This window comes from Suncus etruscus, chromosome 3 (genome assembly GCF_024139225.1).
Source record: "Suncus etruscus isolate mSunEtr1 chromosome 3, mSunEtr1.pri.cur, whole genome shotgun sequence".
Classification (NCBI taxonomy): domain Eukaryota; kingdom Metazoa; phylum Chordata; class Mammalia; order Eulipotyphla; family Soricidae; genus Suncus; species Suncus etruscus.
In genome coordinates, this window is record NC_064850.1 from 40,274,919 (window position 1) to 40,293,966 (window position 19,048).

Here is a 19,048-nt window from a genome sequence, read left to right on the forward strand (position 1 = left end):
ATTACTTATTTAAAAATTAAAAATTGATATTAAGTACCGTGATTTTGCAAGGTTCATAATACAGTTGTTTCTGGCCTTCAATGTTTCAACAGCAATCGCACCATCAGTGCAACATTCCCTCTACCATTATCCCCAGTTTCGCATCCTTCTCCAAGTCTACCCCTGGGTGAACACAAAATAATTTGCTGTATAATGAATTGATATATAATGGAATTCATTATGTAATGAATTCACTATATAATGAATAATTGAATTTACTATATAATGCTTGTTATATATAGCACAGTCTGTTTTATAGTTTTTGGGTTTTTTTTTTGGGGGGGGCCACACCTGATGACACTCAGGAGTTACTCCCGGTTACGCACTCAGAAATAGCTCCTGGCTTGCCCGGGGAACCATATGTGACGCCGGGGTATGGAATCCAGGTCCATCCTTGGACAGCGGCTTGCTTGCAAGGCAAATCGCCCTACCGCTGTGCTCTCCCTCCGTCCCCTAGATAGCACAGTTTTGAATGAATCAAGCTACCGCAAACTTGGGCGAGATTGATTCCGCTTCCTAAAGCCGAAACACTGTAAGAAACTCTATTTCTGTCCCGTAAACCACATTTCCCAAGAGCCCACGGGGCAAGAGGAGGTTGGGGGGGGGGGAAAACACCCCGTGCCTACTAAGAAAGACTACATTTCCCAGCATGCACCGACCGGAACGCGCCGGCCGCGCAGCTCCCGGCATCCCCGGGGGCTGGTGCGCGGGACCCGCTGCTTTTGCCTTAGCCCCGCCCACTCGCTCGCCGCGAGCCAATGGGAAGGCTCTATACTGCGGGGCGTGCGGGGCCGGTGCGGCTTCCTAGTCGCGAGTCGGCGAGAGCGGCGGGAAGTTCGTCCTGCGCGGAAGGCGCCGGCTCTGCTCGTCCGGGTAGGCTGGCGGCGGGCGGGCGGGCGGTCGACGGCTCCCGGTTTCTTTCTCAGGCCCCGGACGGTGGTTGAACAGCCGGGCTCAAGTTGCCCGGGGCGTCCGGGCCGGGTCTGCGTCCGCGGGCGGCGGCACCTGCATGCAGATCGTGCCTGGAAGCGGGGCCTGCGGGGGACCGACAGCAGCGAGCAGGGGGCTTTGTTTTGCCCCCGAGACCCGCTGCATTGCAGGCCGGTCCCTGAGGTCCTTGAGGAGCTCTGACACCCATCTTCAGCTCAGACTCACTTGTAGGCGATCGGGGACACCCTGAGGCGTCCCCCCGCTGTTCTAGGGTGGCCCCTTGGGTTTTTTTTTTCCCGCCGAAATTGGTCTTGACTCCGGTGACGATTGAGTTACCGTCGCACCAATAGGTGCAGAGGGGTTGGCAAGGGAAGAGGCAGCTCCAGGATTGTCCCCCCACTTATCAGGAGTGTTCCCCCACTTATCAGGACTGTCCCCACTTAGGAGGGTCCCCCCACTTAGCAGGAGTGTCCCCCATTTATGAGGATTGTCCTCACTTATCAAGAGTGTCCCCCCATTTATCAGGACTGTTCCACTTAAGAGTGTCTTCTACTTACCAGGAGTGTCCCCCATTTATGAGGATTGTCCCCACTTATTTGTGTCTCATTTATCAGGACTGTTCCCACTTATGAGTGTCCCTCACTTATCAGGAGTGTCCCTCATTTATGAGAATTGTCCTCACTTATGAGTGTCTCCCGTTTAATAGGACTTTCCCACTTATCAGGACTGTCCCCACTTATCAGGACTGTCTCCCATTTATCAGTAATGATCCCCATTATCAGGACTGTTCCCCATTTATCAGTGTCACCTCCATATGGGTTTTCTGCGCTTCGAGGCTACCTCTTCCCCTTCACCCACCCCTTTCGGAAGTTTGTTGTTGTTGTTAGGTAGCTTTAGAAGCCCCAGCAGTAATGATAGCAATGACTATTATTGACTTTTATCATAATGACACTTCTTTGAATAATAACTTGGCTGGTTGGTTAGGTTGGACTGAAGTCAACAAGCGTTAAAAAGAATATGGGCCTGGAGAGATAGCACAGTGGCATTTGCTTTGCAAGCAGTCGATCCAGGACCAAAGGTGGTTCGTTCGAATCCGGTGTCCCATATGGTCCCCGGTGCCTGCCAGGAGCTATTTCTGAGCAGACAGCCAGGAGTAACCCCTGAGCACCGCCGTGTGTGGCCCAAAAACAAAAACAAATAAAAAGAATATATATATATATATATATATGTTTGTTTTTGTTTTTGTTTTTGTTTTTTTTTTGGTTTTTAGGTCTCACCCGGCTGTGCTCAGGGGTTACTCCTGGCTCCATGCTCAGAAATTGCTCCTGGCAAGCACGGGGGACCATATGGGACGCCGGGATTCGAACCGATGACCTTCTGCATGAAAGGCAAATGCCTTACTTCCATGCTATCTCTCCGGCCCCTGTTTTTGTTTTTTTGGGCCACAACCGTTTGATGCTCAGGGGTTACTCCTGGCTAAGTGCTCAGAAATTGCCCCTGGCTTGTGGGGACCATATGGCACACTGGGAGATCTAGCTGGGAGATCTGGGGTCCTTCCTTGGCTAGCGCTTGCAAGGCAGACACCTTACCTCTAGCGCCACCTCACCGGCCCCAAAATAATATATTTTTAAAATTAAAACATTTTGTTTTAGTTTATTGGGCCACACCTGGAGATGCTCCGGACTTATTTCCTGGCTCTGTATTTAGGAAACACACCTGTTGGTGCTCCGGGGATCTATATGTGGTGCTGGGGATCTAACCAGGGCTGTCCTTTGTGTAAGGCAAGTGTACTGTCTTTCCTGTCCATGTATCATTTTTGTTATGTTCCATGCTATCTCTCCGGCCCCTCCCAATAAAATTTTTAAGAGAAGGTTCCATATTGAAAAAATTATTTTAAGTACTAACTTGTCTTAGATGCCTAGATAAGAATTTTTGGGTTTGTTTTTTTTTTTGTTGTTTGTTTTTGGGCCACACCTGGCAGTGCCAGGGATTACTTCCTGGCGGGCTCAAGGATCATATGGCATGCCAGGGATCAAACCCAGTTTGATAGCAAGGCTATCGCTCTGGTTCCAAGAAACAAGTTTTATGTTCATAGCCATTTCTTTCTCTGAGACCATATCTAACGAGAGATAATGTCCTAAGAATAGGATTTTGATATTAACATAAAACTGAAATTTTTTTATCTTATTTTTGAGATTAAACTCTTTTATTTGTTAGTGCGGGTGGGGGTGGGAATCAGAACCTGGTATCAAGCAAGCCAGGGCCTGCTGCACTTTAACTCTGAGCCACATCCTTGTCTCTAAAGCTAAAACTTAGATTTTGCTTTCAAAATGAAACTTGGGGCTGGAGTGATAGCACCGCGGGGTGGTCATTTGCCTTGCTTGTGGCTGATCTGGGTTCGATCCCTGGCATCCCATATGGTCCCCTGAGCCTGCCAGGAGTAACCTCTAAGTACCACCAGGTGTGGCCCAAAAACCTATATGAGATGCTGGGGCACACACCTGAATCAACCATATGCAAAGCAAACACCCTCCCTGATGTCTATCACTCCGGTCCCAGACCAAATTTTATTTTGTTTTTTTTTGGTTGGCTGGTTGGTCAGGTACTGACCTTATCAGTTCTATGGTCATGAAGCCTTTGGGAAAAGTTTGGTGGTGAATTGTAGCTGCCCTGGACTGGACACTTCCAACACTGGCTGTAATAGGAGTTCTCACTGGACTCACTTGTTTCCTCCACTGGGACACATCTGCCCCAGCCTTGAACTGCTTCCTGAGGTCATCACTCTCCTCCATGGAATGTTTTGTTAAAGCAAAAGTTCTTTGTTTAAACTAGTCCAAATCATTCTTTTGTGGTTTTAGTTATGTAGTATTCACCATAGAAATTAGGAAATGTGGGGCCAGAGCGATAGCATGGATAAAAGGCCTTTGCCTTGCATGCAGAAGGTCGGTGGTTTAAATCTTGGCATCCCATATGGTCCTCTGAGCCTGCCAGGAGTGATTTCTGAGCATAGAGCCAGGAGTAACCCCTGAGCGCTGCTGGGTGTGACCCAAACCCCCCTGCCCCCCCAAAAAAATTAGGAATGTATTAGCTACATTTGAAAAGTACCCATAGTGATAAAATATAGAAAATTGTGAAAAAAATTTTTTGGGTGTATAGGGGCCACCATTGATCCAGGGCAGTGCTCAGGGGCTTGGTGCTTCTGGTGCTCAGGAGAATGGACCTATCAGCATTTGCACCTGAGCCCAGAGCCTTTACTTCAGCCTGTTGAGCCTGTACTTCAGCCTGTTGAGCACTCAATATCAAGAACAGGAACTTTTTTTTTGTTTGTTTATTTGGCTACCCAGGAGTTATTCTGGAGTGCAAAGCCAGAAGTAACCCCTGAGCGTGTGCTGCTGGATGTGGGTCAAAACCAGAAACAAAAGAAAATAAAAGAAACCACTCGACATTGAGTGACAGTCTTCAGTCAAGCAGGTTTTTTTTTGGGGGGGGAGGGCATGTGATTTTTTTTTAATAATAAAAAAAAAAAACCACATTTGTTGTCGGCTTAACTGTCTAAGTCTTGAGGATTCTTTGCCACCACTCTCTTCTGTTTGTGACTCTCCGGCGGGTACTCAAGGATCTGGAAGTTAAGTGGATGTGGTTCACACTGGCAGATAATGTGGGATGGATACTAAGCACAGGCCACACCCGAAAATGTTTGTCACTGAGACAGTCGGCCCAGGTGAAAATCCTGTAATTAAGGTACTAGGTGATTAGTTTGGAGTTTGGGACTCTGTCATAGGCGTTTAAAACCTTTTGTGGATGGAAGGACACCTGGGAGTCTGGGAGATCTAGACCAACAGCTAGATCAGGGGTCTCAAACTCAATTTACCTGGGGGCCACAGGAGGCAAAGTGGGGGTGAGGCAGGGCCGCATAAGGGATTTCGCTTACCGAATATTTGCAATAAAAAATAGCATTAGTAAGAAAAAAAATCGCATTAAACATTTGCATACCCCAAACGGAACTACTCGGGATATGCTGCTGTGAGCCAAATTTTGTTTGCAGTCTTCAGCACCTGCAAACAGGTCCTTCGTGGAGTTCGGGAAAAATTCCACGGGGAGAAGGTGTGCACGCGGAATGGCGAATGACGGAAATATATTGTAGAAATGAATGAAACCACACAGATAGTATGGGGACTCATGTTTACAAGAACGGAGACAATTTATTTTTTGAGCTGGCAGCTTTTAAAAGGTAGAGGCAGGGAAAGCAGGTGCAAATTCTAGGCATCAAAGAGACTGGGGAAAGAAAGAAAAGACCCTGGCTTAAATTAGCATATTGAAGAGCTGATACTGAAGGTGAAAAGGCAGCTTGTTTTGGGTTCGCTTTGTTTTGGGTAAAACAGAAAAAACCAGGTAATTATCAGGGAAGTTGGAAGAGTGAGGAATGTTTCAGAGTTTGGGGGGGGGGAAGTGAAAATTACTTTGTTTTGAGCTAAGTTTAAGGAAAAACCTGATTTAGGCGCCAAGGTAGCAAAAATTACAGGGAGCTGTTAAGTGGGAGACTTTTGGCTGGATTGATTGCTGTCCTTTGTTGTAGGAAGAAATTACTAAGGCCTGATTTCTAATATTGGTTAAAAATAAAGAGAGAGATAGTTACAGCCACATATTAGAATTATTGCCAAACCATCCACGCAAAGGGTCAAGTGATTTTGACTGCTCTAAGCGGGCCTTTTTGGCAAATAATTCCTTTTCAGGAGAGCACTACACTTTGGTGTGTGCTCCTCCTGAGTGGGATGTGGCAATATGCGAATGTTTAATGCGATTTTTATTGCAATTATTCGGTAAGCGAATATTTGAAGGCCGGTCTCGGGCCACAAAATAATGTACGGGTCGCGATTTGAGACCCCTGAGTTAGATAGTAGGCTGGCTGATCCTGCAGGTAATGAAATGGGAACTAGGCATAGTCAGGTCTGAGGGCGTCCATCTTGACTTCTTCCGGGGGTGGGAGGGCTAAGTTCCCTTTTCTTTTTACTGACGGGTTCTCTTTCTTTATGCCTTGCTGTGCTGTGTAATTTTGGGGCTGAGAAGTGGACTCTGAAAGTGGTTCCTTGTTTCTAGAGCCTGAAAGATCAGCTCCATTATCTTAGCTTATTGTCACTGAGACTGTTGGACATTATGAGGAAAGGAGCATGATGTTAGAAATCTTGTCTCATTGCAGCTTTGTTTCAGGTTAATTGTGTTTTTCCCTTGATTTTCCCAGTAAGAGTTGAGCAGATATTATTGACGATTCTGTATGTGACTTCAGTGTGGCTGGACACCTTTCCCAGTACTGTCTTTTATATATATACTTTTAATTCTGCTGAACTTATGTCTGGATGGTGCTGGAGCTGTTTCTGGCTTTTTTTTTTTTTTTTTTTTTGCAGTGAAAGTTGGCTTTTGGCCACATCTGGTGGTACTCAGGGCTTGGTACTGGTTCTGTGCCATGGGTTAATCTTGCCATGCCAGGGATCCAACCAGGCTTGGTCACATGCAAAGCAGGTGTCTTACTCCTGTGCTCTGGCTCATCACAGAGTTTCTTTTTTACTGTAGTACTGTATGGTTGTACATACATACATACAGTATGTAAATATGGTTGACATACAGAGCTGTCAGCATGCAAAAGATACTTGATTACAACCAGTCTTCCTCCTTTCCTCCCTTTTTCTCCCTCCTTCCTCCCTCCTTCCCTCCCTCCCTTCCCCTTCTTCCTTCCCTCCTTCCCTCTCTCCCTTCCTTCCCTCCCTCTCTCCCTCCCTCCTCTCCTTCCTTCCTCTTTATTACCACTCTTCCCTCTCTTCCTCCTTTCTTTTCCTCCTTTCTTTTCCTCCTTCCTTTTCCTCCTTCCTTCCTTCCTTCCTTCCTTCCTTCCTTCCTTCCTTCCTTCCTTCCTTCCTTCCTTCCTTCCTTCCTTCCTTCCTTCCTTCCTTCCTTCCTTCCTTCCTTCCTTCCCTTCCTTCCCTTCCTTCCCTTCCTTCCCTTCCCTTCCCTTTCTCCTTCTCTTCCTCACTCCCTCCCTGCTACATCTAGCAATGCTCAGAGGTTACTCCTGGCTGTGCTGGGACCATGTGGGATTCTGGGATCAAATCTGAATCAGAAACATGAAAGACAAGAGTTCTACCTTCTGTACTCTCTTTCTAGTCCATATTAAAAACTTTTGCTAGAGGTGATAAGAAAAAATGTATTATATAGGAATCGGAAAAAAAGTTTAAAATCATTTATTCATTTTTTAGGCTGGAGAATGATTACAGTGTGAGTGTGCTTGCCTCGCATGCGGCCTCCTGGTCTAATTTCTGATACTATATCTGGTGACTCGCCAGGAGTGATCCCTGAACATAGAGCCTGGAATAAGCCCTGCCCACTGTCCAGTATGGCTTCAAACCCCACCCCCATATTTTATAAACCAAGGGCATAAGATACTCAGTGATATTGCTTTTTTTTATACTTAGACATATTTCAGGGGATCTAAGGGATGGCTCAGTGTCTGAAAGCTGGAAGGTTCTGAGACCTATGGGCGCCATTACCCACTAGCACCCAGCTGCTGTGTGGGGACCCCTGATGCCACAGCAGTGTGTCACCCATGACAGAGCCCCAGGTGTATGTGAGACTACAGCTTAGCTGTGTGAGCCCGGCAAGCCACACGAATGTGAAAGCATAGCCAAGTGTGGTTAACCCTTGGTCACTCCAGGAGTCGAGGTAGCAGAGAGACAGTTGTGGGGAAAGAACCAATACCCAAAGCCTTCCAAAGCATGAACTTCATCCGGTGACACTCAGTGTTACTCCTGGCAGAAATCACTCCTGGCAGATTTAGGGGACCATATGGGATACTGGGATTGAACCCGATTGAACTCAGGTTTACTATGTGCAAGGCAAATACCTTCCCTGCTGTGCTATGGCTATGTGCTAGATTTTTTTACTTTTTGTTTTGAATCTAAGTCCTCTGTCAGCCAGGTGATTTGTAAATACTGTCTCCCAAACTGGGACTTTTTTTAAAAGTTATTTTTCAGTGTCTCTGGCAGCGCAGTAGTTGTTAGTGTTAGTGAAGTCATTTGTGGGTATGTGGCTCATAGTTGAGGTGTTACGTAGGACCCAGAAATTTTGGCCCCTCACCCTGTGCCAGGAAGGTATTGTCCTTGTGGTTCCTGCTCAGTTTATGTGTCTTACATTTAGGCCTGTAATCCATGGTGGGTCAGTTTTTGCCCAGATTATAAGATTTAGATCTTGTTTTTGCTTCCTTTTGTTTAGTATTATTTATTAATTTGGTGACACTCAGTGTTACTCCTGGGTGTTCAAGGGTCACTTGTGGTAGTACTTGAGGGACCATATGGGATGTTGGGATTGAACTGGGGTTGGCTGTGATCAAGACCAGCTCCAAGACTTCCCCACTGTGCTGTCATTGCTTCAGCCCCTGTTCAGTTTTTCTCAAACCACTTTGCTAAAGGCTGGTTTTTTGCTTGGTTGAATAATTTTTTTTTTTTTGTTTTTGTTTTTTTGGGCCACACCCGGCGGTGCACAGGGGTTACTCCTGGCTGTCTGCTCAGAAATAGCTCCTGGCAGGCACGGGGGACCATATGGGACACCGGGATTCGAACCAACCACCTTTGGTCCTGGATCGGCTGCTTGCAAGGCAAACGCCGCTGTGCTATCTCTCCGGGGCCCGAATAATTTTTTTTTTACCTTTCTTTAAAAACCACCACCACTACAACAACAGTCAGTTGACTGTAGTAGTCTACACCGGAATGAAAACAGAAGACGCCTAAGCAATTCTGAACACTCAGATCAGTTTTGACGTGGCTTGAATCTTGAAAAAGGCATGTCTTTGCCCATAAACACTGGAGAATTGTAGGGGCTAAACAGGTCTTAGAGAAAAGAAGATCTGACTATTTGTTGTGGGGGGGCAGTGGGACTCAAGTGGAGGAGAGGAGAGAAGTAAAGGCAAGAACCTTTACTTGGCATAGTGGAGAGGGCATTTACCTTGCATGCAGGTGACCTACCTGGCTTCAGATCCCATATGGTTCCTGAGCCTGCCAGGAGTGATTCCTGAGTACAGAGTCAGGAGTAACCTCTGAGCACTTCGGGGTGTGGACCCAAAACGAAACGCTGATGCTCAGTCTTCTTGTGCATGGGGAAGGGCAATGCGGGGCCGGAGCAGGAGAGAGAGGCTGTGGTTTCATTGGTCTCCCACAGACGCTCATGGCACAAGACAGGCTACAACTATAACTCCTGGCTTCAGGCTTTGGTTCCTGATGGCTTCCAGAAAACTCAAGTGTGCCACTTCCGAAGGCTCAGTCTTAACATTTTAGAAGCAGTTGTGGCTGTGGGTCATGAGGCCACATGAAACTCGTTGGGACCTCCTGAATCCTTCAGCTTAATGCTGGTAATGGGGTATAGAAATGGGAAGGGGCCAGTATCCTGGACTTGTTGCCCACAGGGCTGCCATTTCTTAGCAGGCTTTAAGGGTTCCAGACAAACTGCAGTGGTATCCACAGAGGATGGGAGGATTAGTTTCAGGAGGAAAAGCTCAGAGAGTCTCTTGCATTGCCGTTGTTCAGGGTAGGAAGGAAACTCAGGGTTGGTTGGCTCAGTCCACGCGGTCTTTGTCCATTGACTGTGCAAAAGGTCTTTCTAGACACCGAGCTCAGGTGTCTAGTGTAGTTGGGGAGATGTGACTGGGGACAGCCCTGAATTCCAAGGAGTTGTTTATGACCCCACATTCTCACTGTGTCTCTAGTGTCCTTTTTGTTCCTGGAGTTCTTTGAGCAAACTGTGTCTCTGTTTCTCTTTTGCTCATCTGCATTCTGCTTGCCTTTATACATTTCACAACATAAACTTGGCTATAGATTAGACTCCTGGAATTTTTCAAAATAACCACCCACCAAGTAATAACTAATTTAGTGTGAGACACATTCCTCAATATCAATGGATTTCTGTATTTCATTCCATTAAAAAAAAAATCAATGAGGACTTGTTGAGCAAAGGATTTCGCTGCATAGGAGATTACCAGGATGTATCTTACTGAAAGATTGGCAGCGTGAAAAGCAATACCTTCTGTCTTCAGAATACCTGTTCTGTTTGAGTTAACTTCCTTGGTCTGATTGTTTTGAAGTAGTGTATTTTTTTTTTTTTTTTGGTTTTCACTGAAGCATTGGAATGGACCATGGATATTTAACTGGTGATTGTAGCCCTTCAGTATTATCGGAAAAAAAATTATAAGAAAAAATTTTTTTTTCTGCAGAAGAGCAAGCTCTTACAGTGCAATGCAAGCTGCCCATTTAAAACTATCATTGCTTGGCACCTCTGCCCTAGTGACAGTTTGACCAACATGTGAGCAGGCATGCTGCCATCCTGACAGATGGGCACGAGTGTCGGGAGCCAAGAAAGCATGTCTGCGCACGGAGTGTGTTTGTTAAGGGCAGGATTCCCAGTCGGGGATGTGGGAGCGTCTGTCCATCCTGAGCGTTCTTGCCTGTGGATAAAGGGATGTCACCATTAATCTCAGATTCTGGCTGCCATTCTGGGGGGGGGATAGAAAAGCTTTTGGGCTCTCTCTCTTGGAAGTAGGCAATCGGGGCCCATCTCTCTCCTCCTCCTCTCTCTCTCTCTCTCTCTCTCTCTCTCTCTCTCTCTCTCTCTCTCTCTCCGCCCCCCTCCCTCCTTCCTTCCCTCCTTCCCTCCCTCCCTCCTCCAGGACTCCTTCAACTAATAAATCCTTTTTTCTTCCTCTAGCCAACAAAGGTATGCAGTGAGGACAAGCCTTTATTCTAGCATTGTCCCGCCTCACCTAGAGAAGGTGCAGCCTCAGTTTCCCTAGTGACCAGGAACTTTGCAAGGGCATTCTGTGTATGTGCTTTGGTTGGTAATTACTGGGAGGAGTCAGCCCAAGGCTGGATGTTGGCTGCTGTGTGGGACGACAGGGCAGCCCACTTTGCCCTTAGATGGAGGCAAAACGAACCTATCTCGGAGAATGGCTATGAAAATGAACCGAACTTTGCCCATGAATAACTGGGTAGGATGTTTGCTCCACAGTGTATTTCTAGTAACTTATCTGGCCCCCACCATCATCAGAATCACCACCGCTGTTTGTATCATCAGCATGTTACTATAGCTGATGGAATTTTTCTGTGTTATTATCTGAAATAAGACAGCCTTAAACAAAAAAAAAAGTTTTTTTTGCTTTTTTTTGTATTTGAAAAGCCTGATTTTATTCATTTCTTTTTCTTTTTTTTATATTTTATTTAAACACCTTGATTACATACATGAAAGAGCACCACCCATCAACAGTGCAACATTCCCATCATCAATGTCCCAAATCTCCCTTCTCCCCACCCAACCCCTGCCTGTACTCTAGACAGGCTTTCTATAACCCTCATATGTTCTCATTATTAGGATAGTTCAAAATGTAGTTATTTCTCTAACTAAATTCATCCCTGTTTGTGGTGAGCTTCATGCGGTGAACTGTAACTTCCAGTCCTTCTCTCTTTTGTGTCTGAAAATTATTATTGCAAGAATGTCTTTCATTTTTCTTAAAACCCATAGATGAGTGAGACCATTCTGCGTTTTTCTCTCTCTCTCTGACTTATTTCACTCAGCATAATAGATTTCATGTACATCCATGTATAGGAAAATTTCATGACTTCATCTCTCCTGACAGCTGCATGATATTCCATTGTGTATATGTACCACAGTTTCTTTAGCCATTCGTCTTCGTTGTTTCCATAGTCTTGCTATGGTAAATAGTGCTGCAATGAATATAGGTGTAAGGAAGGGGTTTTTGTATTGTATTTTTGTGTTCCTAGGGTATATCCCTAGGAGTGGGTATAGCTGGATCATATGGGAGCTCGATTTCCAGTTTTTGGAGGAATCTCCATATCGTTTTCCATAAAGGTTGAACTAGACGTCATTCCCACCAGCAGTGGATAAGAGTTCCTTTTTCTCCGCATCCCCGCCAACACTGTTTGTTCTCATTCTTTGTGATTGTGCCAATCTCTGTGGTGTGAGGTGGTACCTCATCATTGTTTTGATTTGCATCTCCCTGATAATTAGTGATGTGGAGCATTTTTTCATGTGTCTTTTGGCCATTTGTATTTCTTCTTTATCGAAGTGTCTGTCCATTTCTTCTCCCCATTTTTTGATGGGGTTAGATGTTTTTTTCTTGTAAAGTTCTTTCAGTGCCTTGTATATTTTGGAGATTAGCCCCTTATCTGATGGGTATTGGGTGAATAGTTTCTCCCATTCAGTGGGTGGCTCTTGTATCCTGGGCGCTATTTCCTTTTAGGTGCAGAAGCTTCTCAGCTTAATATATTTCCATCTGTCAATCTCTGCTTTCACTTTCTTGGAGAGTGCAGTTTTCTCCTAGAATATGCCTGTAGTCTCAATGTCCTGGAATGTTTTACCTACGTGTTGTTCTATATATCTTATGGTTTCAGGTCTGATATCGAGGTCTTTAATCCATTTGGATTTTACCTTCATACATGATGTTAACTGGGGGTATAGGTTCATTTTTTTTTTTTGCAAGAGGCTAGCCAGTTGTGCCAACACCACTTGTTGAAGAGGCTTTCTTTGCTCCATTTAGGATTTCTTACTCCTTTATCAAAAATTAGGTGATTGTATGTCTGGGGAACATTCTCTGAGTATTCAAGTCCATTCCACTGATCTGAGGGCCTGTCTTTATTTCAATACCATGCTGTTTTGATAACTGCTTTGTAGTAAAGTTTAAAATTGGGGAAAGTTATTCCTCCCATATTCTTTTCCCCAATGATTGCTTTAGCTATTCTAGGGTGTTTATTGTTCCAAATGAATTTCAAAAGTGCCTGATCCACTTCTTTGAAGAATGTCACGGGTATCTTTAGAGTGATCGCATTAAATCTGTACAATGCTTTGGGGAGTATTGCCATTTTGATGATGTTAGTCCTGCCAATCCATGAGTAGGGTATGTGTTTCCATTTCTGCGTGCCCTCTCTTATTTCCTTTTTGATTTCATGAAAGAGTCTTGCCAGGATTGGTAGTAGTTCCTCTTGGGAAAGTTTGAAAGAATTCATTAGTGAATCCATCTAGGCCTGGGCTTTTGTTTTTGGGCAGATATTTGATTACCGTTTTAATTTCATCAATAGTGATGGGGGTGTTTAGATATGCTACATCCTCTTCATTCAACCTTGGAAGACTATAAAAATCCAAGAGTTTATCCATTTCTTCCAGGTTCTCATTTTTAGTGGCATAGAATTTCTCAAAGTAGTTTCTGATTACCCTTTGAATCTCTGCTATATCAGTAGTGATCTCTCCTTTTTCATTCCTAAATGAGTTATCAAGTTTCTCTCTCTTTCTTTGTTAGTTTGCCAGTGGTCTATCAATCTTATTTATTTTTTCGAAAAACCAACTTCTGCTTTCGTTGATCTTTCAGATTGTTTTTTGGGTTTCCACTTCGTTGATTTCTGCTCTCAGCTTTGTTATTTTCTTCTGTCTCCCTATTTTTGGTTCCTTTTGTTGAGCTATTCAGGTAAGCCCCTTCTTCCTTCCTGATGTGTGCTTGCAAAGCTATAAATTTTCCTCTCAGTACTACTTTTGCTGTGTCCCATAAGTTCTGATAGTTTGTGTCTTTATTACCATTTGTTTTCAGGAAAGTTTTGATTTCCTCTTTGATTTCATCTCAGACCCACTGGTTATTCAGTATGAGGCTGTTTAACTTCCAGGTGTTAAAGTTTTTCTTCTGTGTCCCTTTGGAATTCACATATAATTTCAGAGCCTTGTGGTCAGCGAATTTAGCCTGCAAAATTTCTATCCTCTTGATATTATGGAGGTATGTTTTATTTGCTAGCATGTAGTCTATCCTGGAGAATATCCCATGTACATTGGAGAAAAATGTGTATCCAGGTTTCTGGGGATGGAGTGTCCTATATATATATATCTACTAGGCCTCTTTCTTCCATTTCTCTTCTCAGGTCTAGTATTTTCTTGTTGGGTTTCAGTCTGGTTGACCTATCCAGTGTTGACAAAGCCGTGTTGAGATCGCCCACAATTATTGTGTTGTTATTGATATTATTTTTCAGATCTGTCAACAATTGTATTAAATATTTTGCTGGCCCCTCATTCGGTGCATATATGTTTATATGCTGTACATATCCCTTGATCAATACAAAATGTTTATCTTTGTCCCTTTCAACTTTCCTGAGTATAAACTTTGCATCATCTGATATTAGTATGGCCATTCCAGCTTTTTTTTTTTTTCGGGCCACACCCATTTGATGCTCAGGGGTTACTCCTGGCTAAGTTCTCAGAAATTGCCCCTGACTTGGGGGACCATATGGGATGCCGGGGGATCGAACCGAGGTTCTTCCTTGGCTAGCGCTTGCAAGGCAGACACCTTACCTCTAGCGTCACCTCGCCGGCCCCCCACTCCAGCTTTTTTTATGGGTGTTGCTTGCTTGGATAATTTTCCTCCAGCCTTTTATTTTGAGTCGATGTTTGTTCTGACTATTTGAGTTTTTTGATCCATTTAGCCAGTCTGTGTCTTTTTTTTTGTTTGTTTGTTTGTTTTTTGGGCCACACCCGGCATTGCTCAGGGGTTACTCCTGGCTGTCTGCTCAGAAATAGCTCCTGGCAGGCACAGGGGACCATATGGGACACTGGAATTCAAACCAACCACCTTTGGTCCTGGATTGGCTGCTTGCAAGGCAAACGCTGCTGTGCTATCTCTCCGGGCCCACACTCTGTGTCTTTTAACTGGTGCATTTAGTCCATTGACATTGAGAGAAAGAATTGTTTTGGGATTTAATGCCATCTTTATATCGAAATTTGGTGTGTCTTTTGGTCAGTCTTGCCTTAAATTAGGTCTTTCAGTTTTTCTCTTAAGACTGGTTTTGAGTCTGTGAAGTTTCTTAGCTGTTGTTTGTCTGTGAAACCATGTATTTTTCTGTCAAACCTGAAAGTGAGTTATGCTGGGTACAGTATTCTAGGCAAAGCATTTATTTCATTGAATTTTGTCATTATGTCCCACCACTGCTTTCTGGCCTTGAGTGTTTCTGGTGACAGGTCTGCTGTAAATCTCAAGGATGCTCCCTTGAATGTAATTTCCCTTTTTGATCTTGCTGCTTTCAGAATTCTGTCTCTATCTGTGGGATTCGTCGTTGTGACTAGGATGTGTCTTGGGGTACTTTTTCTGGGGTCTCTTTTGGCTGGTACTCCAGGCATGCAGGATTTGATCGCATATATTCTTTAGCTCTGGAAGTTTCTCTTTAATGATGTTCTTGACTGTTGATTCTTCCTGGAAATTTTCTTCCTGGGTCTCTGGAATTCCAATGATTCTTAAGTTGTTTCTATTGAGCTTATCATAGAGTTTTATTTTCATCTGTTCCCAGTCTTTGACTAATTTTTCCATTGTCTGTTCATTTGCTTTAAATTTTTTTTCCATTCTCTCCCGCTGTATGGAGTTGTTATTTATCTCATCTTCCACAGCACCAATTCTATTCTCAGCTTCTGTTAGCCTGTTGGAGATCGTATCCATTTTGTCATTCAATTCGTTTACTGAGTTTTTCAGGCCTGTTATTTGACCTGTTATTTCAGTTTGGAGTTTTGTGATTTCTGTCTTCATATTTTCTTGGTTCTTATTAGTGTTCTGTTCAACGCGATCCATGGTTTCTTTGAGTCGTTTAAGCGTCGTCCATATTTCTTGTTATTATTGTGTACCTGGCCGTGTGTAGAGGTCATTCTTGGCTCTGTGCTTAGGGGTCACTCCTGATGGTGCTTAGGGGACTGACCACACAGTGGTAGGAATTGAACCAGTCATCTCTATGCTAGGCCACTGCCTTCACCTGTCTCTTCCCTGCCCCTCCCCCTGACTTCCTATCTTCATGGAGGATCCATCAATGAGCTGTTGGCTATTTTTAAGGACCAACCCAATTCTGTTCCACCTAATTATGTACCCTTTGGCTTGTGACGGAATATTGGAATAGTTGCTGCTTTGATGCTGCCTTGATCCATTCTGTCCATATTGATTGTTTCAGGTGTCTGAGTACATTTGCTGCTCCTAGTTTTTCTTCTCTTCAGCTTTCAACCAATAATGCCAGTTTTCTGGAGAGGCTGTGCCTGGTTGGGTTGGCCCAGCAATTAGTGGGACAGGTATGTTTGCTCTGCAGACTTGGCCTCGCTTGGTACTGCCATGAGAAATTAAAAAAACAATACATTCTGTGGTTGTCGGAGATTTGTATGGCTTGAATTGGCGTGTTCTCCTAACAGCTCATGACCCAAGCAACTTTTCACTTCACTTTCTTTTGGATGAGCTGTGAAGCACGCATCTAGTAGGCCTTTATCCATTTTAAAGAGATTGGTTGTCTTTTTTATATTGAAATATGAGGTTTTTTTTTAAATCTGCATGTTGACTATTTAAATTATAAGTAGTTTTTTTCTCATCCTATGACTTGCTGGTTCACTCTTGTGTCATTGGATGATCTGAAATTCTAAATTTAAATCCCATTTTAGCAGTATTTACACTTTATGCTTAATGCTTTTGTTTTCTTGTGGTGTGTTTTGTTTAGTAAATTTCTGCTACCCTGTGGTCAAGAAGGCTTTTAGATATTATCTTCATAAAGCTTTATTTTTGACTTTTTAGTCTATATCTTTAGGAATTAATTATTTGGTGTGTTGGGATGGGGTTCAAGGTCCCCTTCCCTCCCCTCTGATGTACTCTCTGAATTTGGGCATGTTAGTAAATTCCCTTCTCAGCTTTATAAATGAAGCATTTGAATGGAATGTTTTCTCTTATTTTGCCACAGGTCTGGGAGATCACACTCTAGTATTATTTTGTGCTTGTTTTTTGGCCATATTCCATCGTGGCTAAGGGCTTAAGTTAATTTGGGCTCTCACTTACGGATCACTCCTGGTAGTGCTCAGTGGACCATATGAGGTACTGGGGTTTGAACTATGGTCAGCCACATAAAATACCCGTTCCTTAACCCGTATTGAGTGTTGGTTTTTTTTTTTAAGCTAATTTTTTAAATTAAAGCACAGTGATTTAAAGTTGGGCTTTAGACTTATGCTATTTCAGCACCAATCCCACTACCACTGTCAACTTCCCTCTACCAGTGTATCTATGTTCTTTCCTGTACCTCCCTCTAACCCACCTGCCATCCTGCCAGGTACTTTTTTAAGTTCGGTGGTTAAAGTTTGGGTCTCATGATTTCTGTGTTGTTGACTCTGTGGTTTGAATGTTTAGCTGTGTTCTTCTTTATCACCATCAATGTTCGAATCTCCTTGACCCTTGACACCCGTTAGTTCTCTTTTTTTTTTTTTTTTTTTGTGGTTTTTGGGTCACACCCGGCAGTGCTCAGGGGTTATTCCTGGCTCCAGGCTCAGAAATTGCTCCTGGCAGGCACGGGGGACCATATGGGGTGCCAGGATTCGAACCGATGACCTCCTGCATGAAAGGCAATCGCCTTACCTCCATGCTATCTCTCCGGCCCCCACCCGTTAGTTCTCATCTGTCTTTTCCCCCATCCACTTTCTTTCCTTCTCTCCACTATATACTCTTAGGCCAAGGGTGACCTAGGCAGTAGTTTCATCTCATTGAAACCATTGCATACCATAAATGGTAACCTGTATTCATCCATCTTCTTCTGGCTTTGTTCATGTAACATGATATCTTCCAGTTTCATCCATTCTGCAGTGAATTGCATGATGGCACAATTTCTTACAGCTACGTAGTATTCCATTGAATATATGTGCCACATCTTCATGATCTACTCGTATACTATTGGACATCTTAATCAATTCCAAGTTCTAGTTCTTGTACTGAGTGCTGCAATAAATAGTGGAGTGCATACATCCTTTGAAAAGGTGTTTTTCTGTCCTCTAGGTAGAAAACCCAAAAGTGGAATTGCTCGGTCATATGACAGTTCGATTCTGAGTTTTCTGAGAGCTCTCCATTGGGGTTGAACCAGACAGCCCACCAGCGGCAGATGAGTTCCTTTCTCATCACATCCCCTCCAGCACAGATTTTTTTCTCATATTTTTGCTATGTGCCATCTTCACTGGTGTAAGATGATACCTCATTGTCATCTTGATTTAGATTTCCCTTAACAATAAGTGATGATACACATTTTTTATGTGCCTGTTGGCCATCTGTTGGTCTTCCTTGGAGAAGTGTATGTTCATTTCTTCTCCCCACTTTTTGCTGAGATTTTAGATTTGGGGAGTTAATCTCTGTGAGTACTGAATATCAACCCTTTATTTGATGTGTTGAGTGCAGATATTTTTCCCACTCAGCTATCTTGTAGTCATAGCCCATATTTCTTTTGCTATACAGAAACTTTTAGTTTGATGTAGTCCTATTAGTTCAGTTTTGTTTCTGTAGTCATTGCCTTTGGACCGTATGATTGAAGACTTCTTTCAGGTCCAGGTCTTGGAGCATTCTGCCCATTTTCCTGAGTTACTTTATAGATTCAGATCTGAGCTCAATGGCCTTTGATCCACTTTGTGTTGATTTTGTTGTGAGGTATGAGATATAGATGATCAGCTGATTTTTTTTTTTTTTTTTTTTGACCATGGAGCTGAGAGCATGGACCTGAATTGGAATAAAGATAGCCTCTTCAACAAATGGCTTTGGGACAGTTGGGTTTTAATTTTGATAGCTTTTGTCTTCCTCTTTTTTTCCTGATTGTGCTGGGAATTGAACGTAGGGCTACATATGTACAAGGCAAGTAATCTAGCACTGAGTCACCTCCCAATACTTTGTTTTAGCTTTGTTTAGTCTTGCTAGCACTTTCTTGCATCTGGATTCTGTGATTTTGTTATATGAATGATACCTCCCAGCTTCTCTTTTCTCTGGTATGATCAATTTGCTATTTATTTTTATTTACTAACTTATTGGGTTTCCCCAGAAGAGCTTAGGCCTAGGAGGCCGCACCTGGTGATACTTAACTAGGCTGGGGGTCCTGATGATTTGGTGCTTATTTTGGCAAAATGGTGCTGCTTGGACCTGGATGTGCTAGGAGGTCACATGGTACTGGGGCTCCTCTACCTTGGGCCTTGCATATGTGGGGATTTCTTTGAGCTGCGGCTTTGGCCCTTTTCTGAT

General features: G+C 43.7%; 1 protein-coding gene across 1 annotated transcript in view; it reads left to right on the top strand.

Moving 5' to 3' along the window:
• Positions 1-793: 793 nt before the first annotated feature.
• The window catches only part of VRK1 (VRK serine/threonine kinase 1), an 87,042-nt gene continuing 68,787 nt past the window's right edge, over positions 794-19,048 (top strand). The window contains exon 1 of the mRNA XM_049769844.1: positions 794-912. Coding sequence (XP_049625801.1) covers positions 798-912 — 115 coding nt within the window. The 5' untranslated portion in view covers positions 794-797. The remainder of the gene's footprint in view (positions 913-19,048) is intronic.